The sequence below is a fragment of the Platichthys flesus genome, chromosome 13, assembly GCF_949316205.1.
Source record: "Platichthys flesus chromosome 13, fPlaFle2.1, whole genome shotgun sequence".
NCBI lineage: Eukaryota > Metazoa > Chordata > Actinopteri > Pleuronectiformes > Pleuronectidae > Platichthys > Platichthys flesus.
In genome coordinates this window covers 3,105,425-3,131,620 of record NC_084957.1, presented here as the reverse complement: position 1 = coordinate 3,131,620, position 26,196 = coordinate 3,105,425, and the positions used below count along the sequence as shown (strand labels likewise).

The window sequence follows — 26,196 nt, the reverse complement described above, 5'->3', positions numbered from 1 at the left end:
GCTGCTGCATCACAGCAAATTTTCATTTAGTTTCCCAGTTTTTTTATTTTCAAATTTCAATTGAGGTCAAGGTCAGACTTTAAGTATCTTTAAATGTACAATAAATGACATTAGAATAAAACTATTTAGATCGGTATCAGCGACAGACAGACACAACACAACCAAACAGCAATCATCGACTTTATCATGATCATAGTCAATATAACGATTACCGGCAATAATAGAATAACTCCTCTGATGCAAGGTTTTCATTTTTGTCATTCACAGACACTTGCTTTTACTTCTAATATTTTTCTCACAACTTTATTTATTAACGTTTCATGGGACGTGAAGAGCATAATAACACAAAAAAGTGTTTTAGAAACAACGTACCCCTTTCTCTATCTGGGGGTTTTGCAACGTTAGCTAAATAATGAGAGCTCAACATGCTGCATCTGCATATCTGGAGAATCCATTAAGTTTGTTGACATCTGTTTTGCTGTTTCGGTTTCAGAATTAGTCCTATTCACATGATGAACAGTGTTTTTGAAACTCTATGACTTTGTACTGGTTCACACCCATAGATTAGATTCAATAGAACTTTAGTTATTACCATGTAGCCTGATATACATATGTTTGTTATCAGCAGCAGCTTTGGCTGGATGTGAGCATAATAAAGATGTCAAAAACACACACATTTCTGTTTTGATACACATGGCAAACAGAAAGTGAAAGACACTTTATTTTAAGCTTTAATGCTGCTATCTGAAATTAAAACCTTGTGTTAAATGACTAATCCACAATTATTTTTAAATGACAGATGTGTTTATTACACCGATAGTGCGAAGGCCCTTTCGCTTTTCGTTTGATTTGCTTTTCGTTTGATCAATTCAGGCCTGATGGAAATTTTGTTTTACACGTTGTATATTTTATTATACCAACTTGAACAAAGGTTAGTATCTTAATTAACCCTAAACCTCCTCTCGCTTCCATCAGATCAACTTCAAATTCACTGCGTGTCATCTTGACTCCCTGGAGCCTCAAACTGATGATGGCAACTACTGAGAAATACTTTTATTTACTCAAAAAGTAACGAAAGAAACATTTAAAAAAAGGATTAATTGTGCAATACCTGAAATACTGAATAATGGAAATTCACCCAGTGCAAAGATATAGAAAATAAAAACGGAGCCGAGGGTTAGGGTCACTTTTACATTACATTATAGCTTATGCTTTTATCCAAAGCCTTTTCCAATAAGGGCATTAAATCCAGAACAACAAGAATCAAGAAAGTACAATTTCTTCAAAAATAATGCAAAACTACAAAGTGCTATAAGTAAGTGCCATTTATCATTTATCACATCATTGCATTCTGTAGCATAGGGTCAGACCCATTCATGCACCTGTATCTGCAATGTTCTACCATGTATACGTGTTTTATGTATGTAGGTCGCTTACGTGTATAAGCTACTGGATGACATACATTTCCCACAGGATTAATAAAGTATCCATATATCTATCTATCTATCTTGAAGTGCTACTAAATTTGACCCATGTTGTTTATCAAAGGGTTAGGCTGAAAGAATAACACTATTGTTTGTGACTTACTATACTATTTAGCTCCACCCAAGCTTTATAAGAAATAACACTTCAAAAGATCCCTGAGAGAAGACTTCCTCGTTTGTCGGTTGGCTTTCATGTCACCATGTCAGTGGTCGTGGATTCCTTTGATTCCTGAGCAGATCAGTTAGTGTGTATGTAGTTATAGTTATAACCAAAAGGAAGTGAGCCTCGTTAAATAACTTTGATTTGATATACATACAAATTTAGTCTAATACAGGTTGTCATTCTATCCAGGTTGTCTCAAAAATCCTGTCATAAAAAAACAACATCAACAGGAACAGATTGACGGGAACACGCACGAGAGCTCGTACGTCATCTCCAGAGACCCGCCCCAGTTTCCTCTCCACCAATGAGCGCGGCCGGGGCGTGAGCTCGAGTCTATTTACGTGGAGGCGGCGGCGCGTGTGAGTCATCACCGAGCAGCCACCCGTCGTCTCTCCAGCTGAACCCGGTCTCCTCCAGCGCTCCACAGGATTGAGATGTTACACTTCAGGTTCTCCACAGCGCTGAAGCAGTTGTCCGAAGCCGGCCTCACGCGTCCCCTACCCGGCTGCGGTGGAAGGAGCTGGTTCGCGACCCGCCGCTGCTGCTCCGGCGCCGCAGATGCCCGGGCTGCGTCCTCCCGGCTGAAGGTGCTCCGCGGAGCCGCCTACTCCTCCGCCTCCTACCGGCCGGCGCTCCGCTCCGCGCCCTGCGCCGCCCAGCGCCGCTCGTACTGCGTGAAGACGGAGGGCAGCGTTGAGGCGGACGAGCAGCTGAAGAAAGATGGTGACGCCGACAAGTAGGTGTTTCCAGCACTTTCTCTTCCTGGGGGGGCAAACTGTTTGACGCCATGACGGGCTGGTGCGGGTTCGACGAGTTCTGACGCACTACAGGCCCGTTTTATATATACAGTGCGTGATACGGGCGACCGGATGTAACGTGCCGGGCCAACGTTATAGCAGGATATAGCTGGTTAACAACACACACACACACATACATACACACTTTGTGCTAACTGACACACGTGTGTAATGTACAGTGGGCGAACTGTAATGGCCGAATAGCAGCAGCTCGTTCACGGGCTTCGTTCCATGAAGCTACAAACGCGAGACTCCTTCATCTTCTTCACCTTCTTCACAGGAACTTGATTAAAGTTGCGGTTCCTCCTCGGGTGACCTCAGGTGGTCAACGGGTTCCTACAGACATCAGCGGTGCGGCAGTTAGAAGGTGGCACGTGGGGGTCAGGGATGAGGTGCAAGGTTAAGACACCCTCGAGCTAAACCTCCCGTGCATATTGGATTTCCCCTCATTTTTACTGGTGGTTGTCAGAATGATTAATGGAGACACTGGTTTTCCACTGGTTTCCACTGTGACCTTCCGCTGTCAGTGAAGGTGAGCGGGCTGCCTGTGGAGGACTCTCTGTCCCGTACAGTAATCAGACTATCTTCTCTGAAGCGCGTGTGTGTTTGTGGTTTCCCCAGGGTTCACGTAACAGCTCAGCACAAAGTACCTCAAATAAAATACTTGCTTTATACTCAAACGTATCCACAGTAGTTTTAAATGTGTTTTTTCCATGCAAACAGTTTGTGGATATTTGCCATGGGCCATGTTTCTAATGCACGGTGAATCTAGGTGATCCTCATCTGTCAGTTTACACCTCAGGCTGTGTTCCCTGCTGCCAGTGAGCTGTCTGTACTGCACTGTTTCCTTCTGGAAGGACTTTCCATGATCTCAGTGCAGCTGAAACGACCGGGCTGTTTCCTGACCTAGAAATGAGGATACAGGAGGACGATGTATACACATGCACTGGGAAGACGGGGTTTACTCCTTTTTACAAGGAACAAAGCATTTACATTGACAGGGTCCCCTCAGGGTCTGATGCTTTCCCACCTCTAATAACACCTCTCCAGTGGGGGGAACGCAATGAGACGTGGCATACCGTGTTGTTTCTGTCATAGGTCCCACCTACCCCCCCCCCCATCCCGCCAGCATTTTGCACACAAATACCTGAAGAGCTAAATTTTCACACTTCCCAGGATCAGATTCGGTGCAGGCTCCAGGTATTTGCAGGAATAGCTATCGATTTAATAAACACATTCAAGGACTTCATGAGTATTCGTGCAAATTAGGCCACTCAGAGAAAAGAAGAACCAACCAACGAACTGTCACAGCATATTTAGAAGTTCCAGTGAGGGGGGGCCCCTTGTAGCAGGTCAAATTCTTGCAGTAGATGATGGCTTTGAGTCGGAATGCTGCATCCCTCTGATCCTGCAGCTCCACATGCGTCAGAGACCCAAATGGATCAGTGCAACATAAACATCGGTGCATCGAGCTTGATGTACGTTAAATATAAGAGGTAACCCTATTGTTACCTGACAATAATAGACGTGTTCACATGTTCAGACACTGACACCTGGATTGTAAACTTTCTGTTGTCAATCCTGGGCATATGTTGTGTTATCCATGGGTCATATTTTAGCTTGATACATGCGACGAGAATATTGTTTCAGTCAGATTACTGATGATAATGAACAAGTGGTGGTGTAACGACTCTACATTCATAATCCCAGGGTTATTATCCATCTCAAATTAGAATATTTGTTTCATGATTAGCACTTGTTTTAGTGTTAAAAGTTGGAAAAGTTAGCATCAGCAGGCTACACTTTGAAAACACCTCTTGTCAAAGCTACGCTCTCAAAACAAGCGCACGGGGGCCGAGACTCGCTCGATAGCTTCTCGTTGATCGTCTCTGCGTCAATATTGTGTGTCTCTCCACCCCTGTGGCCTGCCAGGAGTCCGGTCCTGCACAGATATCGTTTCCCTCGATGCAAATTATATAATTTCCATGTTTAGTAAAGTCCTGCTGGGGCCAGAGATGGTGGCTCTCTTTTCTGACACACTTTATGTATTAACTGCTCTTTGGACGTGAAGAGCTTAATAATAAAGTGTTTTAGAAACAACGTACCAGCCCTCACTCGAACTGGTGTTTTTCTCATCGTTAGCCAAGTAATGAGAGCTCAACACGCTGCATCTGCACATCTGGAGTATCCATTAAGTTGGTTGACGTTTGTTTTTCGGTTTCGGTTTCAGAATTACTCCTATTCACATGATGAACAGGGTTTTTTGGAAAGTGTCAATCTTTGTACTGGTTCACACCCATAGATTAGATTCAATAGAACTTTATTTATCAACACATCCGGGAATTACAGTTATTATCATTTAGCCTAAGCTACAAATGTACGTTATCAGTTGCAGGTTTGGGTGGATGTGAGCATAAATATATCAAAACACACAAATGACGGTTTTGATACACGGGGCAAACAGAAAGTGAAAGACAGTTTATTTCAAGCTTTAATATTACTTACCGAAATTAAACCTGGTGTAAAGTTACTGATGTGACATCAATAAAGACAAATCTGCGCTGGATGACACAGCACTCACACATTTCAAATGACACCTATGCTTATTTCAGTCAACTTCTATTAGCTCTCGAGTACATGTTCTCACAACACTTTTTACATTTTCCTTCATATTGCTATATTTAGCAATATGTATTATATCGTACTGTATAGGAGTATATGGTGACATATTGTACATGACATCAATACATGTGACCCATGAATTTTTATATATTTCGTATCCCAATTCATGCGTCTATGTTGAAGCTACGCCATAGGTCCAATGGCGTTGTGAGCATACATAGTTGTGCGTAAGTGTGTGTGTGTGAGTCACGCTGCAATTACACCACCGAGACACTAGTAGAGGTAGAGCCTCTGTCGTCTCTGTTTACATTAGAACAATGGCAAGTGTTATCAACAAATCCCAATTCCTAATTTCCCTCATTGTTTTGCAGTTTCTGCACAAAGTGCTACCACGGGGCCTTTGCACGTTGTAGAGCAGAAAGTAAAAACAACAACACACTCCTGCTATAGACACACACATTAATAACGTACAATACCTTTAATTGAGTTGCACAAGTAGTATTTTGTCTTATCTAAATTCTCCACACAATCATCTATCTTGTATTCAACCCGTTAATATGCCATGATGCAGTTCACAGCAGTTTGCTGGTTGCCCTGTGACTCTGTAGTGTACCTGTTGTACCTGTTGACTCAGCAGAGTAGAAGTGCTCTTTTAGTGACAGATGCTTGGCCAAGAACTGTCCCTTTGAATCACCCATGCTCGACAGACAGCATTTTGAGTGGATCTTGGTTTGTTTGCTCATGTTCAGGTGCCGTTACCTTGGTTGTATGTGGAGTGTTTACTCTGGGGAACAGATGTTCCAATTAGATGCAGGGACGAGGTGATGAAGCCAGGAAGGAGGTGCAGACTTAATCCTGGAATTTCAAATGTCCAATGTGGCCAATGTGCAGAACTACAAGTCTGCCATGGGAAGATTAGAGTTTTGCTTCTCATGGAAATTTGATTTAATGGTTGTAATGGATTGTTGTCTTGTTTATTTAATGTAATGCACAATCTAGGATGCTGGGATGGGACTGTGAATCTGGGATCAATCTGAAATTGCAGGGTTACTGCTAGGAATGGAACGGAAAGAACTTTGGTCTGATAATCAGAAAAGGAGGCACGGAAAACCGTCTCCTGGCTTTCTCATACCAGCAGGTGCAACGTGTGGCTACTTGTGAAAATTCAACGTTTTCCATAAAGCAACGTTCCAAAAACTGCAGCCTGCTCCGTCCATGAGATCTTCAAACAACAGGGGTGTAAAAACAATCCAACCCTGATTTGACAAACAGAATCTGAACAGTGCCGATGTTGCTGCAGTGTCATGGCCAGTGTGTGAACAAGCTGTGATGTTGGCTTTATTAATCCAAGAGCGATGGAGGGCTGGGCAGGGGAAAGACGAGGGAATTCCTGGAATTTAGAACCCAGGCTCACACTGATGCAGACACTGAGTTGACACGTAGTTAAGCGTCACTGATGTATGTTATCAAACTATCAGAAATTGGTGCTATCTGTGCAACGCTTCATCCTGTTCTTGTCCTTTTATTTTTGCCCATAGCTTGTTAGGTGCACAAACTGTTTAAAAACGGCCTTTCCCAATGCAGTGGTATAAATAGAGCCCAACAGTTTCTGCTTAAGAAATGCAGTGAAAGCAGTGAACAAAGCCCGGAACATCTCTTTGAATTAAACTAGTAATGCTGTCTGGGACATTTAGCAGGTGGACGCCTCAAGAGCACAGCTGTTAGTTGAAATCTGCATTTAAACTTATTGTGTTCCCTAGACAGTGTAACTTTATTCACTGTAGTCGATATTGAATAAATGGGATCAGGGTGTCTGTCTGCTAATTCATCCCAATGTTTTTTAACCTGATTAGCTTCAGGTCCATGGTTTATAGAAACGTAAACAGTGCCTGTGAGGGAGGCCTGTCAACAGGAAGGTAATTAGTTTGTTAGTGCATAATAATGGCTTTGACCTCTTCATTGCACACACACACACCTCTCTGGGGCAAATGCTTACACTTGGATAACATTTTTCCAATATGTGTCACTGAAATACCTCACTAACGTGATAAGACTGTATCAGCAGCCACAGATAAGTGTGTTTACTCTGGCAGGGCAGATGGGAATGGGCTCAATTGTGGCTCGTGCTAAAGACCAGTACTGCCGTTACTTTAATTTACTTTTTCCTTCTCCTCTACTTTGTGTACTCTCTGCTGCGAATGCTCTATAGTCGCTTTAAGCAAAGTACTTTTAGCTGAGGTGACGTTGCTGTGCCGGAGGTGCTCTGTCTTACACATGTGTCTCTCTACCACTTCTCTAACCTAGAAAAAGACCTGCAGCCGTCCTGCCCAGTCTGGAGGATCTGCTCTTCCACACGGTCGCAGAAGGTCAAGAGACGATTCCCGCTCACAAATTCCTCACAGTAAGTTTCTCTTCAGTTTGGTTGTTCAATCATTTAGTACATTCATGCACACTATCTGGCCAAATACCACGGAACTACACAAGCATGAATGTGTCGTTGGTTTTGATTGTTACTCGACAGAACCAGGCAAAAGTTTGTGAATGTCTCCATATTTCACCCTGTTCCTGAACTCAATGATTTCACGTTTCTGAAGAAGTTAAAGCATAAAACAATAAAGTAATTAGACTTTTTTGCTTTATAACTTTAGAATACATGTGTGACTCATTCAGCAGCTGAACATACTTTCTTCTTTGGAAATTATAATTTGAAGTTTATTAACACAAGTTCATTGAAAAACACTTTTGGAGTTTCAGGGATCAGGGGTAGTGCTGTGGCTTTTTGTCAGAGTTGTTCCTACATTTTCCATATTAGCTTATTTATATTGACATATTCTTACTTTAATTTGCTCAATTTAGGCACTTAAGGCCACAGGTCTTCGCACTGGAGATCCCCGGCTGAAGGAATGTATGGACACCATTAAAGAAACTCTAAGGAACACAACAGATGGCGTAACTCTGGACAGGCACCTATTCAAGAAGTAAGTCTCGTTCTGTACGAAAGTTATAACATCTTCTACACCCGCCATGGTGGCTGATTATCACATTAACCAAGTTCATGTGCTCCCTTCAACTGGAAGTTTGATGACAATATTTTTGAAAGTGCAAATTCAAACATACTAAAGTATGTAATTTGCATGTTGCGTCAACGCAAAAGAAATATTCATCAAACAGCATCTTTTGTGTGATTTGTACAGGAAACCCGATGAATGTGATCCCTCTCTTTCAAGAATTATATCGATGTATGTGAAAGAAGATTTACCAGATGCCACCTACTTGTGGTGACGTCAGAGACGCTAGTGGCTAGTTATGAATCACGTTTCAATAATATGCCCCGTCCATCGCTCCCCTGTCTTCTGCTAATTCAGGGTTTAAAGTGAAAAGTCCACAAAACACTTTTGCAGTTTCAGGGGTAAACAGCGTTGCAGCCAAATCAAAAATATATTTTCTTTAAGTTCATACGGTTGGCTGTGTGGAAATCATAATTCACCCTATAGATTTGCTTTGGACTTCCTATGCTATGTGGTCAAACAATGAATGTTTTACGATGACGCATCTTCGTCATGCATCCCTGATAACATTCATAGAAGTTTGTCAGACTTCAGGCTTGCAATCTCGGTTGACAAACTTTTCCTGTATCTGCATGCAGTCACAATATTTTTTGCATGCTATCTGTGGTTTTGTTCATCAGGTGTGTCCAGAGCAACATTGTCCTGCTCACTCAGGCCTTCCGCAAGAAGTTCGTCATCCCAGACTTCCAGTCCTTCACCACCCTTATTGATGAGCTGTATGAGACTGCCAAAAACCTCAATGAAGGACAGGTGTGTCCTTAGATCCGCGACTCTTTTGTTTTTCTTCTCTGCCAGTGCATCATAAGTATTATTTAGCTCATTCATGTCCATCAATCTGCATTCAGCTCGAATCAAAGGTGTAGATCAGTGGCTGCGTTCTGAAAGTCCAAATAAACTCCTGTCCTAACCACCGTTCCTTGACCTCCATGGAATACGTCACAGGGTCAGGGAAAGATGGGAAGGAGAAGCCTTGAGGAGTTAGGAAAGGAGAACCACGGTTCAGAAGAAATCCAACTCCACTAACACCTGAAAAAATGCATCATACAATAGAAATATCTTAATCATTGAACTCTTCCAGTCATCATTCGGCTGTGCAGAGATGAAAGACACAAAGCATCACACGGAGGCTTTGTCCTTTCTAGCCCTCAGATGAAGAGTTGACCTCTGTCAGTCTTCTCATTGTGTTTTCTCTCAGTATTAGCTTTCCTCTGAAACATGAGTCTCAGCAGACGTCAGCAGTGTGCGGTAAACCAATGCTGATCAGACACTCTCTCAACCACCTCGCCTCTCTTTCAGGTCGCAGACTACATTCCACAGCTTGCCAAGTTCAGCCCTGACCTGTGGGCAGTCTCTCTTTGCACAGTGGACGGACAGAGGTGAGACAATACATAATTCTGAGTTAATAACTAATTATCATTCCCCTAAACTCAGTGCACTAGCCACTGTGCAGGTGTGTAAACAGTCCTGTATTTCCTCATAACGACAGAACTCCAGGAGACACTTATCTCATATATAGAGTAATGATGTCAGCATGTGTTTGGATCAACCTGTTCTCTGATACGTAGCTGTAAAATTCCATGGGCCCTATATAATTGTTATGTGAGGGCTACAGAGGAAGTCATAAAGATAAGATCGGCACTGAACAAACAGTGTGGTTATCCGGCACTCTGAAGTTGATTGTTTTCCATGAACACTCCTCCATCCCTCTCACTCATCATGTCAATCTCCTCGATACGTCCTCACTCTGACTTCTAAGTTTTATAACCAGAGACGCTGCAGCTGCTTTGGCTGCGGGGGGGATAACTTATCTTTTGTCTTTTGCAGACACACAGTAGGAGACACCAAGGTCCCTTTCTGTATGCAGTCCTGTGTCAAGCCTCTGAAATACGCTGTGGCTGTCCATGACCACGGCACAGAGTACGTGCACAGCTTCATCGGGAAGGAGCCCAGCGGCCTGCGCTTCAACAAGCTCTTCCTGGATGAAGATGGTGAGACGCCCGACTTTCCCTTTTCTTCATTGTTACTTCTTCCCGTGGAAAAACTTTTATCAGCTCATACATCGTTTCCCTCGAAATTTCGACCTGATGAACCTTGATAACAGAATGTTTCCGGTGCCTGGTCAACAGAGGGCTGTTCCTATTCTTGCACAATAACATTGTTGGTAACTGACAAATGTGGATATTGCTATAAGCTTCATTCAGATAGTGCTCATCCACGGTCTAGTTCCGGCATCAGAGAGGAGAGAGAGAGAGAATCTGTGCGGCCGTGACCAAGCTGCCAGGGGAGTGAGTCAGATTAGTAGAAAGCTTTTTTTTTTTTTTTTAATCGGCAATGTAAAAATAAATTTGGTCAGCTTAACCTGAACATGGCTGCACAGCACATTATGCAATATGATTACTTGCAGTAATATTTATATATTTATGGGACATTCTGGTATGATATGAAGCAACCATCGGGATCAAAGTAGCTCCAGGTTTGTTAGAGGAGACGTTGTAGTTGAACTTGAACTTGAGAGGAGGGAGGGATCTCGTCGTTAAGTCGGCCAAGTGCTGCTTCAAGATAAAGTGAGCCCCCCCCCCAGCATCAGTTATGGAAATGAGAGGCAGCTGCAATGTAAAGGTTTAACTATCCATGGGAGGAGGGGGGCATGTCACAGGGGCCATAACAGCAACGACTGACTGATTATTAACTGATATGTAAGATTTGACCTTGTCCCCATTTTCAGGTGAGACGCCAGACTAAACCCCCCCCCAGGATTTGTTACAGAGTCCCTGTAAATGTCAGATCTGTTTTCAATACACAGCAAACACCACTGCTTCAAGTTGCATTATTGGGATATAATCTATCATATCTCGAGTCAATGTGTGTATTTGATTGTTGCTGTTTGATCTGCGTATAGACATAAAAAGGAAACTCAACATTGACACTTTGCTCCTGCACAGAGTGTTAACCCGACCTCTTGTTCTGCAGATAAGCCTCACAACCCCATGGTGAATGCCGGAGCTATCGTTTGTACTTCACTGATAAAGGTAAAAGCAACACCACTCTGTCTCCCTTAGTGTGTGTTATTCATTTCCAGTGTATGTGTGTGTGTGTGTCATTTGTGTGTCTTCAATACCTGGAATGGTGGGTATCAATGAGCTGTTTTACTGTGAAGATAGAATTAAGGTTAACACTGTAAATATTGGTAGTAGATAAGGCTTCAATTTGTTTCAATGGAATGAAACCTCCTAAAGGATTTTCCTGATTTAACATCCTGTCCAAACCACTGTCAAAAATCTGCGCTGTTATTTTGAGGTCACAGCTTCAATAGACTCTTTTTTTTATTTTTTAGTGTTTCCAGATATTTATGACTCTTGACTTCGATCGAAGTATTTCCAGGTCACAACCTGAGTCCGCTGCCCATGTGTCTTGTTGTGGTGATTAAGACTTGTGCTAATCCTTCCTGAAGGGTACTTATCCTGAGAAGTGCGCACATTGTCACTGACCCTGCTGAAAATAACCCGCACAGGGAGCCAGTCGAATGCAGGTGCACGCACACCGGCAGCAGTTTGGACTTCTTTTTGGTAACTCAGTGTGAAGACAGAACAAAATCGTAACACTCGATCTCCTCACGTACTTTAACCAACGCTAGCAGTGAATTATTTGCACTCACACACACATGCACACACGCACAAGAGCTGTGTGTAAACACCGGTACTCTGTGACAGCTCGGTTCCCTCACAGCTTTTTATTTATTACCTCAAATAAGCTTCTTCTTACTTTTTTAAAGAACAAATTACCGACACATTTTCTGTTAAGTGCTGCAAAATCGTTAAATTCATGGACTGGGTTTTGACTCCAGCTTTTTCTCTGGAGGTGACCTTTCTGGAGCATTTTGAACTCCATAGTTTGACGAAAGAAATAATAATCAAAGCTTGGAGGTATGATTATTAATTTTCAATTGGCATAAGACTATGCAATATTTAGAGAGGAAATATTCAGAGTAGTTAGACTTTGAATGCCTTGTACATATTAGATTGTACACAGATCAGCTCTGATACAAGTCTCTGGATGTGGGACCTGTGTGTTTTCAGTTTTCATGTTTTGCTGAAATCATTTTCATTTTTAAACCATTTTTTTGGTGCTTTTTATGCATCAATACTTTGCAAACACAAGCTTATTTAACCTGAGTTGAGTCTTTACCAAGTAGTTTCTGTGGACAGGGAAATTCAAATTCTTTGAGACAGTTGAATTAGTAAATGGAGGTTGTTCTCTAAATTCCAACGAGGAGTCAGCTGAGTAAATCGTTCTTCATCTAAAACAAAGATGACAACACGGTTGTTTCCGAAGTTGCTTTCACCAAAGTTAATTTTTAACCGAACAGCTATAAGTTCAGTTTCTGCAATGCTGCAGAATCTATTCTGGTGGAGCAAGAGATTAATGAATAATCCATTGAAGACTAATAACCTTGTGAAGCCCCTTTTCTCTTGTAGTGTCTCACTAAACATATATTGGTCGTATCAATGCACTCAGGGACTTGACAGGAAGAAAATACTGTGTCCAACAGTCCCTCTTGTCCCCGCAGGCAGTCAGACACAAACAGTTGTCCACTTTTAATACTTGTTGGGACATAAAAGGAGAATTATTACTCTTTGTATTCTAAGTGCTGTAGCATAAATACGCACTATAATGGAGAAAAGTCAGCTTGAGGAAACATTGGGCCTCGACTCCGAGTATTCTTGTAGCTCTCATCACAAAACTGCTCAACTTTGAGAAATCAGAAATTACAAAATCCTCCGTCCAGGTGTCACAGCTGATCGGCCAGTTGTCAAACAAATGAGGAAGGACATTAAGAGTGAATTATTGTGAATTACATACTTCAAAAAAGTGATCACAGAGATGAGTTAATAAATTAGCTTCTCAAGAAAATACCATTTATTTATACCACATCCAAAGTTTCATTTTGATGTACTGTTAAAGGTTGCATCATAGCGTCATGTGACCAATGCAGCTTCCCTCAGATCTACATAACGATTTAGTGTTGCTTTAAGCACATTTAGGATCTTCTGCCCCCATCTTCACTGTTGTACTTCACTTCCTTGATTCTGGTCAACTACCTTTTCATCCTGCACCAAAAAACCTTCATACGCTACAGCACTAAACAGCAGCAAGACCAAGTTAGTGACCAACTGAGGACACAGTCGAGCATTAAGCAGCTGAACATCCAGATATTTCAGGCCAAAGAAAAGTCACTAAACATTCCTAACACTCTTACTACTCAACATTAATGTTACTTCCTAGCTCCTCCACTCTTAGTTCCTATTCTAGACACGCTTTTGTATAACATATGATGCAGATTGTACAATTTGAGCAGCATGATAGCACCCAGAACAGATTATAAGATGTGTTACTGTGTCCACATCCGCTCATCACTGTGTATAGTGTGTCAATGTGTTATTATTATTATTGATTTTTTTTTTCATTATTGAAGCACAAATGTGAAGCTATTGGTCAGGTTGCCCCATGTTGACCTGGATGGGAATGGGATGGTTGCCCCAAACTGTTGTTACATGGTGCTTGAAGGCTACATGCTGTTCTTGTATGTTGTTGCATATTTTCCAGACTTAGGAACTGTGGGAAATAATGACTGCTGCTGCAGGTCAAATGACGTTGGTAATTTTTTCTTCCTTTTCCATATCTATCTCTTCGCATTCCCCCCGTCCCCCGACCCCCCCTGAACCTACCCCTTCTCTCTTTCTCCTCCAATCAGCTCTGTAGAAACCCCATTCTAGTGACTCTTTAACACCTCCATCAGTGTCGCCTGTTTTTGTTTTCTTCTGCACAGTAAAGTGTACAACTTGAAATGTGCGTCAGTAACACATGAAGCATTAGCCCCTTTTTTCTAATGTAAAGTTAAAAAATCATCCACAACATGAATAGTTCAGTATTTTTTTTTTTTAACTAGTGTCAAATGATATAGAACTCAAAATGTGCATGCGTGTCCATTTTTCTGTTGCTGTGTTTTTCTTTGTGGGATATCAGAATCAGAATTTATTTATTGCCAAGTAGGTTTACACCTACCTGGAATTTTCTTTGGTGTAAAGGTGCATACAATGAACATAAGAATATATATATATAATATATATTAAAAAAAACTAAAATATATACAAGATTTAAAAGTTAAATAAAATGCAAAACACATTGCACATATGCTGCATCTGGCTTGTGACTTAATTTAAAATACACTGAGCTACAAGCTGTGAGTCGTACTTTCAGAGGAAGACCCTTCCTCCCTCTCCTCCTTCTGCACCATTGTTTTGGCCAACAGACTCGTGTTGACCTAAAGTTGATGTATATCCTGAAACACACATACACACGCACACCTGCATCTATTCACAGTCACACTATAAATAAACACACACATGTCGATAGGTGCATTTGAATTTTCACTCTTACATATGAAACCATCGTGAAACTGATTACTGGAATCAGTGAGATGTAATGGTCAGACATGTTTTTCCTTAACTGGCTAATCTGGTAATTCACGACATTACTAAACTCCTCTTTCACTCCAAAAGACGTCCCTCTTATAACCTATTTGCAAGCCAATCTTATTAATATTTATCTACCTGTATAATTCCTTGGCTAAGCTCATGATTTTATCCGTAATATTCACATCTTCTAATTCTGTAGTTTTAATGTGTCAGCAGTAGTGTTCTCATTCTAGTGTAACCTTTGTGATGCTGTGCTTGTCCTCTGGAGCGTTTCCAGATGAAGCTAACTGTGTACTCTTCTGTTCTGTCCTCAGCAAAGTGAAGGCAACGCAGAAAAGTTTGACTATGTAAGTACACGAAGTGTGTAAACACTGAAGTTGGAAGTAATTTGCTTTGTGAAAGGGACCAGTAATATAAGTATATATAAATATTCATGATAAATGCATTATGTACCTTTGCTGACTAAAGCTCTATTGTTTTCTTTTCCAAACTTTTGCCGTTAAGGGTCAAAGTTCCTTCGCCCTGGCACGGTCCTAAATCAAACACACATTGTTCACACAGGAAAACTGATTATACTCATTATAAATATTATTTGTCAGCACCATTGGTAACACTTGCTGTACTCTAATTTGTCTCTCTCAAAGGTCACGCTCTCTATTATGAGTGTCCAAATACGTTCACTCTGACAGTTATTAAGTGCCTGGATGATGCAATCAAAACGGTAAAACAAAAATGAGTGTGAAACGGTTCACACAAGAAAATAAAAACGTTAATTAGTCAATTGAGCAAAGCAGCCAGCGACATGGTCTCATGCTGCAGTCATCGTTTCTAAAGAAAATCTAAAGTGTGTATTGTTTACTTTTAGTACGAGTATGGAATGGGTTCACTGCTATCATAGATTACAATTTTACAACTCCTCTAACAGTTTTCCTTCTTACTATGAGCCCCTGTTCATCATCTTGTCCTAACTCTCCCACTTCTTTCTCTCCAGGTCATGAACTTTCTGAAAAAGATGGCAGGAAATGAATATGTGGGCTTCAGCAATGCCACGTGAGTTTTTAAGTTTAAATGTCCCTTCTTTCACTCAGAAGCAGATCACATAGAGAAGAGCAGAAAACCTTATGCACTGTAATCTCATTAATGTGCTCCCGAACACTAGCCTTGTCATACAGCCTAAACAAAAGAGACATGCCTTGTCCTTAATCCACGTCGATCATGAAATGGAATTATATGCAGTCACCAAATTCATGAACCAGTTAGAATAGGATAAAGAGGCTTGTTGTTCACCAGAGACAGGTGAGAGTGATGGAGCTGTCAGTCAAGCACAGGCTCCAGGCACAAATTGTGAAATGTGACAATGTGTGTTGAGCCTAGAACAGAGAGCAGTTTAACTTGTTGTTGATGTTTCCTAAGCCTCTATTACGCCGTCTGTTTATAGATTCCATATTTCTACATTTACACACACGAACACCAGCTAGTATTTGACTCCTAACCTCAGCAGCAGAAGCTAGAGATCAAACAGGATATCTATTCCTGTTCTTAAAAACAGTTTTCCACTCATTACTGTTGAACGAGGCTCATAGCAGGAGTTGTGTTTTGTTTGCAAAGGACTTAAACATCTGTGCTGCAAGGGTTCACGTGGATCTGCATGATTTATGATGACAACTTGTTCTAACAATGTTTCTTGGAAAAGACCAGCCTCGTGTTAGAGTCGTGTTACATCACATGATATCACAAGCTCTCGTACTGTACACATGAGGGAAGGGGGTGATGGAATTCCAACACACAAGTGCAAACACACCCACACACACACACACAGCCTGGCGGTATTAACTCTTCCTCTGTGTAATGGGTGTGCTCTGCTCTCTCTCTCTCTGTGGCAGATTCCAGTCTGAGCGTGAGTCAGGTGACAGGAACTTCGCCATTGGATACTACCTGAAAGAAAAAAAGGTTCGACCCTGGAGTATTTCTCTGCCACAAACAGCTGAAGAGCAAAACAAAATGAAACTGCTATTAAAACATTAAATGGAATTACCCACACGGAGCAGTTCATTAGTTAAGATGACACTTTCAGATTAGTTTGAGGGCAGAGGAGAATTTCAGATTGAATTCCTACCTCTCTAAGGTTTCCAAGTCATTACTGCATGAATACAGCCTCATTCATAACTAATAACTTAATGTTTGTAACTGTTGTGTTTCCTCTGCAGTGTTTCCCAGAGGGAGTAGACATGACCACTGTGCTGGACCTGTACTTCCAAGTGAGTGGATCACTATTACTACTTTCATAGAATCAGTTTTCATGGCAGAATATTCTGTGTGTGTGTATATATATATATACCTCCACCATCAAACGGGCAGTACTGACGTGCACTGTCCTTTGTGTGAACCCCCAGCTGTGCTCCATTGAGGTGACCTGTGAGAGCGCCAGCGTCATGGCAGCCACGCTGGCAAACGGTGGCATCTGCCCAATCACAGGGGAGCGTGTCCTGAGCCCCGAGGCCGTGAGGAACACCCTGAGTCTGATGCACTCCTGCGGCATGTACGACTTCTCTGGGCAGTTTGCATTCCATGTGAGTAGGAACAATTGCACAAGACGGCAAACAACAGCTGATCGAGTTCTCTGTCTGTCTGTCTGTCTGTGTGTCTGTCCTCATTTTACAAACCTACGTAGATCATTAAAACCATTTATGTGTTATATACGTCCTTACTGAACTTGCACAATGTATAAACATGTTATAGCTATATAATGGAAGTTTGATAAATTGATGGAGATTATACAGAGATATTTATTGATATTATCATATCATATAGTTTGTGGTTAACCTCGACAACCACAAACATCAGAGACAGGATCTACAGCATATTTAGATGAACCGATCATGTATCATGGTGTAGGTCTAAAACACAGCTTACATAGGGGGGGGTCGGGGGTCATCAGCACCATATTGTTGTCGTGCTGATCCTGCAGATACACACACCTGCTCTCCTGTTATGTAACACGTCCGTTTTCCCTGCTGCAGGTCGGTCTGCCTGCCAAGTCGGGAGTATCAGGGGGAATCCTGCTGGTCGTGCCCAACGTCATGGGCATTATGTGCTGGTCGCCTCCACTGGACTCAGTGGGCAACTCAGTCAGAGGAATACAGTTCTGCACGGTATGTACCGCAAAGACATCAGATCACAGCGTGTACTTGATATTCAGTTGGCTTCAAGGAAATAAGTGTTTGTACACCAGCCATAAGAAAACTGCATTTACCTTTCTGTGATCGTTTCCATTCCAGGACCTTGTGGAGCTTTTCAACTTCCACAACTACGACAACCTGAGACACTGTGCCAAGAAGCACGACCCTCGCAGAGAAGGAGGTGACCTGCAGGTAAGGACGCACAACAAGGGGGGGGGGGGGGGAGAACGGCTCCTATTTCTCCTGCCAGAAAGATCAGTGCGACACACCTTCTCGAAGAATGTGGGTGGAGCTGAGCACTGATGCGTAGCTGTGGCTGAACATATATTTAACTACATACTATAGATACTGCTCATTAAACCTAAAGAGAAAAACACATAGCGTCAGACGAAAAGCAAAACAGGACAAAACTTGTAACCTTCTGTCTTTTAAATTCTTGTGGACGTCCCCAGGCAGGTGTTTTTCTAGACAAACACACAATTAACATTGCCTTCTTGTCGGGTGCTTTTTTAAAGTGGAGGGATACTGTTCACTAAGCAGCTGGCATAAGAAGCAACATTTAAAATCAAATTGTTATAAAATAGTTAATGTGATTTATGACCTCTCATGTTGGTGCATCAGCTCAGTTTGAGGCCCATGCAGATGAAAACTGTTTGTTTTTTCCCGCTCGGATCTTTCAAATTATGCAAACCACACAAATACCACACACACACACAGGAAGACTGAGACTAATTTGTTATTCGTGTCGATTGAAACAGCAGCACACCTTCGGACCCCTGGATTACGAGAGCCTCCAACGGGAGCTCGCTCTGAAAGCCCCTCTTTGGAAAAAGGTGTCTCCCACTGAGTCGCACCAGGACAGCTCCACCACTGTAGTCTATAGAATGGACACTGTCAGCGAGTGACCCAAAAGCAGAGAGGAGAGCCACTTGTCCCGCACACCCCCGCCTCGCCCCCCCTCTCACAGCAACATCACCATCATCTCTCCCGGCCCTTTAATATTTATAAATAACTTACATTGTTTTATTGAGGATTATTTATTGCTTGTGACGGAGTTACTGTGTGGATGGACGGGGACGTTTCTTTTGTTTGTGTTTATGAGGGGGGGGGGAGAATGGGATGAGTCACTGTTTGTTTATTCTACTCTGAATTCCACATGAACTCGTCGCCTCCACCTGCTCGTTGCCTTAGTGAGTAGGAGCTGATGTACATCGTGCAGGTTGTGCTTGTGTTTCATCTCACCCCCTTTTTTATTGCTGGTTTTTATCTGACATAATCTATTTTGAAATATAGGTTAAGGGTTGATATGACTGTGTTTGAATGTGTAGACTCATAATATTCATACATGCATTCAGACTACTTTCTTTAAATGACTGCTTACTGTAGCTCACTCTCAGGCCTAACAATCTAGTGATAAGCACGTGTACAGATTGCGATGTACTGTTGGTGATGATCAAAATGTTTAAATGTTTAAATGTTTGTTGGACTACTTATGGAACGCTATAGGTCAAAGGAGAATCCTGTTAATATATCAGTTAGATGTGACCCTATGGGCGCCAGGGCCTCAGCTAAGTTACTCATTTTAAATAAGAGGAAAAATCAGCTTTGAATCCTGAAGGGATTGAGTTAGAAGTGTCTCTTGTTCTCAGGGAACTGAATCATTAGAATCAGTTCATAAGAATCAAACAAATTAAATCTGGTTAATTTTTGTCTAAATACATATACTTCCTGCTGCGGGGGCGCCGGCCAATGGGAAGACAATGTTGGTCCTCAAGGTTTTGGCAGCCATGAGACCTGAGGCTGCTCTTTTATTGGTTATTGGTTAAGTTCTCACGGGACACTCCCACTTTTATTTACAGCCAATAGGTATTGATTTATGTTTTATTTTTTTTATCTAATGGGATTGGTTGACCCAAAAGTTGCCACAGTCACAATGAGGACGGGCATCTTGTGTGTTATGTTGTTGTTGTTGATTCTGGCTTCAGTTTGTTTATTTATTTGGGTGTTGATACAATACACCAGCAAAAACAGGTTTGCTCAACCAAAAAGCTGAGGAGAGAGAAAGAGAGAGAGAGAGAGAGCTGAGATGACAGAAACCATAACAGGCAGATTTGTTGTTGGACTTGATTGTCCTGATTCTCTCTGGATGCCTGCAGCACCTGGGCGTCTCTTCAGTGTGTCTGTGCGTTTGGCTGCCATTTCTGAATATAATGTGTGAAAACACTCGGAAACACAAGAACTGAGTGGAGCTGTGATTTTGGGCGAGGTGTTGGTTCAACCTCCCGTCACAGCCGTAGCAGCCGCACCTGGGCGCAGGTGACGGCGGCGTTTATCTCGGCCACATTCCAGAACCATCACAGAATGTTTGCATTTGCAAAATATGCTTGTGTTTAATCAGGATGCCTTAGTTTGAATAACAAAACCACAAGCCATGATTGATATGTCGACCAAAGGGTGTTCCTTGCCTCTCGCTCGACGTCAGCTGGGATTGGCTCCAGCAAACCCCACCCCCCCCACACACATGAGGATAGGTTGTTTTGTAAATGTAAGAGTGAATGTGTTTCAGAACAGCTGGATGAGAAAAGAGATTTTCAGGTCCTTTTTTAAATCATGATTTTTAAATAAGACGTAAATAAAACATGTTTATGTCTCCAAAGGCGCAGACTTTCATGTATGATGTTGGTAAATATATACAGTACTGCTTTTTAAAGTCCTCAGTGTTCCTATAAAGTTATATATTGTAAAAACCTCTCTCGATAGACACGATTCTCTGAGCTTCTAAATGTGCACGGAGGCAAATGATTGTGTGCTTCAGGTCAGGAGGTTTGTTGAATGCACACTTCAGACTTTCCTAATTCATATCGTCCCCTCCAGGAAGTAGAAAGACTTGCACATGAATGTCATGTCAGCAGATGCCTTAGATGTCCCTCTCTGGTGAGACTGTTCTGGGGGGGGGGGGTTCTTCAGACCTTGTTCAAACTGTACAGTCGTTGTGTGTGTGTGTGTGTGTGTGTGTGGTGTTTGTCAAGGGGCTGACTTGAGCTCTAAGCTGCTGGAGCCTGTACTGCCCCAGGTTACTTTTAGACATGTCGTCATGTCGCAGAAGTCAATATTTATTATCATATTGTTTAAGGTAATGGACTTCTGTTATTGTGTGTAGGTGTTCAGAAGAAGCCTCTGTCCTCCACCTACAGTGTTTTCTGCCGTGCACGATGTGTTGGGTCTGTTGGACACGTATTGGGACTTCGTTGTTTGTGTTGAGGTTTGCAGTGGACTCGAGAAAGCACTGACATTAGTATGAGTAGGACAGTGGCCTTATTCGTTAAAGTTATAATCCTTGAGATTTGTGTCATATTGGAAAGTATTTATTCGACAACATGTCTGACGGTGGCTTTTATCCTGCTGTGGTTAGAACGCTGCTTCCTTGGCTGTGCGTCGTGATAGCCAGGTTTTTATTCTGCTTTTACCAAATACAGCTGGATGATAGGAGACACATCTACTACCAGGAGTCTTAATAAGTTATATGTCATATGTATGTATACAGGGAAAGCAGACATATCATGTGGTGGCAGCACGTGGTTATAAATCAGTCAGGAGTGTGTGTATATTGTGACATTTGGGTTGAGAATGTGTTATTTTAGAATGTGCGTTTCACATCATTGTTGTCTGCTTAATTTGTGAGTGGTGGGTGGGGGGGGGGGCTGGTTCTACAGGCTCTTGACCTTCTTGCAGGAGTGGCTTATCTGATCTGCTCCACTCTGAAACTCTCAAACTGACAACCTGCTGTTACTTGGTCAAGAAGAAAAAGGGCCAATGAACTTTATTACTTGAAGTCTGAAATCGGTCACACTGGATTTGCTCCTGTAAATGTGATTATTACTCTGCAATCAAACCAATCACAGACGGGCTTTTAAATGCTGAGTATTTTCCATGATATCATATTTTGTGTTTGTAATATTCCCAGTTTTTTTGTTTTTTTTCTCATTCTTTCTCTTTTTTTTATGATTTTGCTACTTGTCTTCTTGATCCCATGTAATCAGTTTTAAATTGGTTTGATTTGTGTCTTTTCTCTTTGTTGATTTGTGTCATGGACATACGTTTTTGTTGATATTTGAATTTACATTTAAAGACACTTTGCAATATGGTGACCTTGGAATTGTAAGGTTCTCTAATGTCACGGTCAAATATGAGATAGGTTTTAAACCAGATCACTTTGCCATTGTTGAGATTAAGAAAATACATATTTAACAGATGTGTAACATTGGAACCAGTACAAGTTTAAATATGAAGCCGTTCCCAGACCTACAGTAGATGAAACATTACAGTTCCAAGCTCATGACTGATGATTGTCAAACTTCTCTATGTGTTGATTTCATTTGTGTCCACATCCTTGTAATTCTTTGAGTGAAGTCTTCATCAACCCATGAACTGTCCGGTCTGCCCGGAGCTAAAGACGTTGTTAGCATAAGAACTCGTCTTCCTCACATTTCTTTCTGGTTGTGACGGACAGGTAGACAAGCCAGTGATGTGTTGCCTCGGTGTCTTTTTGTGTAAAGTCCAATAAAGCAGTGGTATCGAACATCTCCTGCTCTGTGCTCACAACTGTTCTTGAACCACAACTGCTCCTCCGTGTTTAGGGTCTTATTCGATGTCCCTCTCTTGGTTAATTCAGAAGTTTCGATACAGAAAGTTCCACATTATATTTATACTTTAAACACTTGTATGTTAAAGTAACGTTAATTGAAGCAAACACTTTTGTGAGGTTTGTGAACTATCACTCAGGGTTTAGTTTTCTCGAGGTTCCTCACGTTGAACCACACGAGACACACCTTTCCAGTTGAACAGCGTGTTCACAGTTCAAAACACGTCTCAGTCGGTTTTACGACCTGCGTCTGAAAGTTGTGCAGGAATATTTTACTCCTGCGCCAGAGACACATTCATGTCGCACACTTCTTTCGTGTTTTGAATTAAGAATAACATCTTTTTAAGTTACTCGTAGTTGTCATATAAACTCACACACACTGATTCCCCTGAACAGAGAAGGTGGGAGGATCCACTACATGTCACTGAGCCTGGTTCGTAAAGACAGCTGCTAGGTGAAGAGTGAATATAAGGAACGTTTCTTATAGGTCGTTATATTCAACAGTTTCCACGATTTCTGGGATTTAGCGTCGTGGACCCTAATCCAACTCCTTGAAAACTAAATCAAACTTCTTTCATCCAGAAGTGCGTGTCCAGCGTCCGACCTTGTTACACTTCACAAACTGTTTCTGATTGATTCCTTGTCGATGGTAAGTTCCACCTGAAGCGGGGACCTGTCTTCCTCATGTTCAGTGGCAGTTCAAAAATCTCCCTGAAATGAGAAAAGATAAAATGACATTAGTGGTGTGAGTCTGCTCCTTCTTCAAATGTTGTGTGTCTGTCTCCATGTCTGTCCACAGGTCAAGTCTGTGATCAACCTGCTGTTCGCGGCCTACACTGGAGACGTGTCCGCCCTGAGGAGGTGAGCAGCTCACACACTCACTCAGGCATTTGTTAATGAATCAGGTGGGCTTTTGTGTAGGATGTTATTAAAAATGGTTGTTGGAATGTTAAGTGCATATTTGTGTGTGTCTTTGTGTGTGTGTGTGTCTGTGCGTGTGTAGGTTTGCACTGTCAGCTATGGACATGGAGCAGAGGGACTACGACTCGAGGACGGCCCTCCATGTGGCGTCAGCTGAAGGTAACGTGGTCTCCACTCATATTACTGTCGTCTCACGATAATGTGCCTCACACTCACACAGTTAATAATAATATAATATAATATGATAAATTATATAGAAGCTATTTAAAGCTTGTATTGATTTTCCCACCGTTTGATGCCATATAATAAGTGAAATCATATTATAATGAGTTTTTCAGATATCTATAGAAATGACCTCATCCAGGGCAAACTAATCAAATTTACACTCCAAACAGAAACAAATATACTCAGACAAATGTCCAGAACATCATAATATCCACCTCACGATGCAGTGTATTACTGACATATCAACAGAATGACATGTTTCCCACGTGTGCTCCACATCCAGGGCACACGGAGGTGGTCCGCTTCCTGCTGGAGGCTTGTAAAGTGAACCCAGTTCCCATCGACCGGTGAGTCTGGACTCGCTCTCCTCACTCTGCTCCTGTTTGAAATATAATCTTCATCTCATCCATCATTTTGTTTTTTGCTCCATTAGAAAAACTTTTTAGCTGCATTTCTTTGTGTTCCTTCCATGAGGACACGTGAAAATCGACATTTTGACCTGAGACGTATATAATCTATGTAATTATATCATCTTAGAGCTTTATTAGTTTTGACATCAGAGGACAGTTACACGCCTAGCAGGGAGGAAACAGATGATCATGTCTGGTAATGAACTGTTCTTTAGAGCTTTTAAACTGGTTCCATCCATTTGTATCATAACCAGTGGGTTCAGGGGTAAACCAGTAGAAAGGTCACTCGTTCATATTTTCCTGTTTAATGTGATCTTTGGCAAAAAAGTACAAAGAAATTAAAAACTAAAGACTGGAGTGATCCCCGGCCAAAGTCTTCTTCCACATACTGTTTGTCTTGTATCTACTTGTATATAATTAACAGTGTTAAATACAATCCAGTATGAATCACTTCAAATCTCATTTGAATGTATAACCCCGGTTTTCTCTGCACAGATGGGGCAACACACCGATGGACGAGGCCGTGCACTTCGGCCACCACGATGTCGTGACCATGCTGAAGGACAACTACGACCGATACAGCCCCCCCGCTGGCGCCGATGACAAGTCGAGTGTGGAGAAGAGCCTGGACAGTTTGCTGTAGGCCGGCCGCTCCCCCTCCTCCTCCCTGCTCCTCTGGAGGAACCTCGTTCACCAGCGCTCAGACTTTTTGCCAACGTGAGGTGACCTGTAGCCGTGTCTCGCCTGTCGTGCTTCGCTTGCCGGGACCTCTGTCATGATGTGACGTGTGTTGTTTGTGTGAGTGAGCGTCTGATCAATTCACTTGAGACCAATAATACAATATCTAAATATCAGTGTTTACAGCATAATGCTCACGTAATCTGTCACACATTTGTTAGTTTAGTTACAGTAAAGCTCTTTATACTGGTTATATAATGGTAATATATAGTTTTGTGAGCCAGTGAGGTGTTTGGAAATGATGCTCTAGATTGTATGACGTGTCTCTGTTTGTGTGAAGATGTAAAAGTACCAGGCGTCAGGCGACTGCTGCAGTTGTGTTCCCGTCTGATCTCCTTGTACGTGATGTTCTCCTGACGGCTGCGAGGAGCAGCAGCTTGTACGAAGCTTCACTTCTGATCTGAAGTCACAAAGATTATATTCTGAATGTAGGATACACTTGCACTAGGAGCAGAGTGTATCTGTTTCACAAAAAAACGTTGTGTAAAATTAAATTTGGATGTAAGAGTGTTATTAGTTGCACTTTAGATAAAGGCACAGTGGTTTCTCTATTTTTTCTACATATTATGTGTAAATGTTCAAATGTGTGTAATTGCACAATAAGTGACAAATTGCATACATAAGCACAATCGAACACATTGAAAATATCAAAATTAAAAGGAAAACAATAGTATTTTTTTAAATATTGAGCGAATTTTATGATATCACGATTACGATAGATCAAAGTGAAGTAAACTGATTAATCCCTCGCTCCCAGTTCAAATGTCTTTCAGACGCTGGTGTCATGTGACAGAACATAGTTCACAACCAGTTCACAACAATCCAAGAATTTACTACTTCCTTTTCTGACAGTACACACAGACACACGTGATTACACAACCAGGAGAGGACATGAGAGTCCTCCCGTCTTACTGGGATTTCCCTGACTGACCTCCAGAGCCAGAGTGATTATGAATCATGCTTTTTTCAGAAATGTCCACATTAGTGAGTCTGATTCATCCTCTGGGGACCATGCAAACCTGCTAATAGCTGGGATGTTTAAGGACTGACCTATGGTTGCATAGAGCCGTGCAGCTAGCGCCACTAAAATTAAAACGATTAAATGTGTTTTGACTGAGAACATAGGTAAAGTAGCCTTTATTCTTAAAATACATTCACACAGGTTTGGTTCAGAAAGACGACTTCTCGACTCTCACTCATAATTCTGGTGTGTATTTGAATTGCTGTTGAGGTCAGGGGTCAAGTCAATCCTATTTATTAGATCAGCTGTTAATGTGTCTAGATAAAAACAGGGTTTCATTTTAACAGGAAGCTGCAGCTCACTATGATTCATGGTGTGTGTGTGTGTGTTTGTGTGTCAGTTATACAACTGATTACAATCAACAGGTTAACCACAGAACTGATTTCAGTAAATGTAAAATGATATGCAGACCTTTTTAAATAAATGTTTCCCCTCTATATAATCGTCGAG

The 26,196-nt window shown here is 41.8% G+C and overlaps 1 protein-coding gene across 3 annotated transcripts; it reads left to right on the top strand.

The window, feature by feature from the left end:
• The first annotated feature begins 2,003 nt into the window (after window positions 1-2,003).
• On the top strand, window positions 2,004-26,188 carry glsb (glutaminase b). Of its 3 annotated transcripts, XM_062402981.1 has the most exons (18): window positions 2,005-2,383; window positions 7,371-7,467; window positions 7,923-8,044; window positions 8,755-8,884; window positions 9,431-9,510; window positions 9,959-10,122; window positions 11,105-11,163; window positions 14,925-14,957; window positions 15,602-15,660; window positions 16,494-16,560; window positions 16,818-16,868; window positions 17,004-17,180; window positions 17,631-17,762; window positions 17,889-17,981; window positions 23,231-23,292; window positions 23,435-23,511; window positions 23,861-23,924; window positions 24,483-26,188. In XM_062402981.1, the coding sequence occupies exons 1-18, from the start codon at window positions 2,082-2,084 to the stop codon at window positions 24,628-24,630; spliced, it is 1,917 nt and encodes a 638-aa protein (XP_062258965.1). In that variant the 5' UTR covers window positions 2,005-2,081; the 3' UTR covers window positions 24,631-26,188. The 3 variants fall into 3 exon arrangements, with proteins under 3 accessions (XP_062258966.1, XP_062258965.1, XP_062258967.1); XM_062402982.1 differs by lacking the exons at window positions 23,231-23,292; window positions 23,435-23,511; window positions 23,861-23,924; window positions 24,483-26,188 and adding an exon at window positions 18,548-22,370 and having other exon boundaries at window positions 2,004-2,383; XM_062402983.1 differs by lacking the exons at window positions 2,005-2,383; window positions 7,371-7,467; window positions 7,923-8,044; ... (2 more) ...; window positions 9,959-10,122; window positions 11,105-11,163 and adding an exon at window positions 11,190-13,789.
• Window positions 26,189-26,196: the final 8 nt, after the last annotated feature.

Bases quoted from the DNA above. Each gene is read 5' to 3' on its own strand.
- glsb (XM_062402981.1), top strand. From the start codon at position 2,082: ATGTTACACTTCAGGTTCTCCACAGCGCTGAAGCAGTTGTCCGAAGCC. The intron at 17,763-17,888 runs GTATGTACCGCA...TTTCCATTCCAG, and splicing joins GAGGAATACAGTTCTGCACG to GACCTTGTGGAGCTTTTCAA. The intron at 17,982-23,230 runs GTAAGGACGCAC...GTCTGTCCACAG, and splicing joins GAGAAGGAGGTGACCTGCAG to GTCAAGTCTGTGATCAACCT.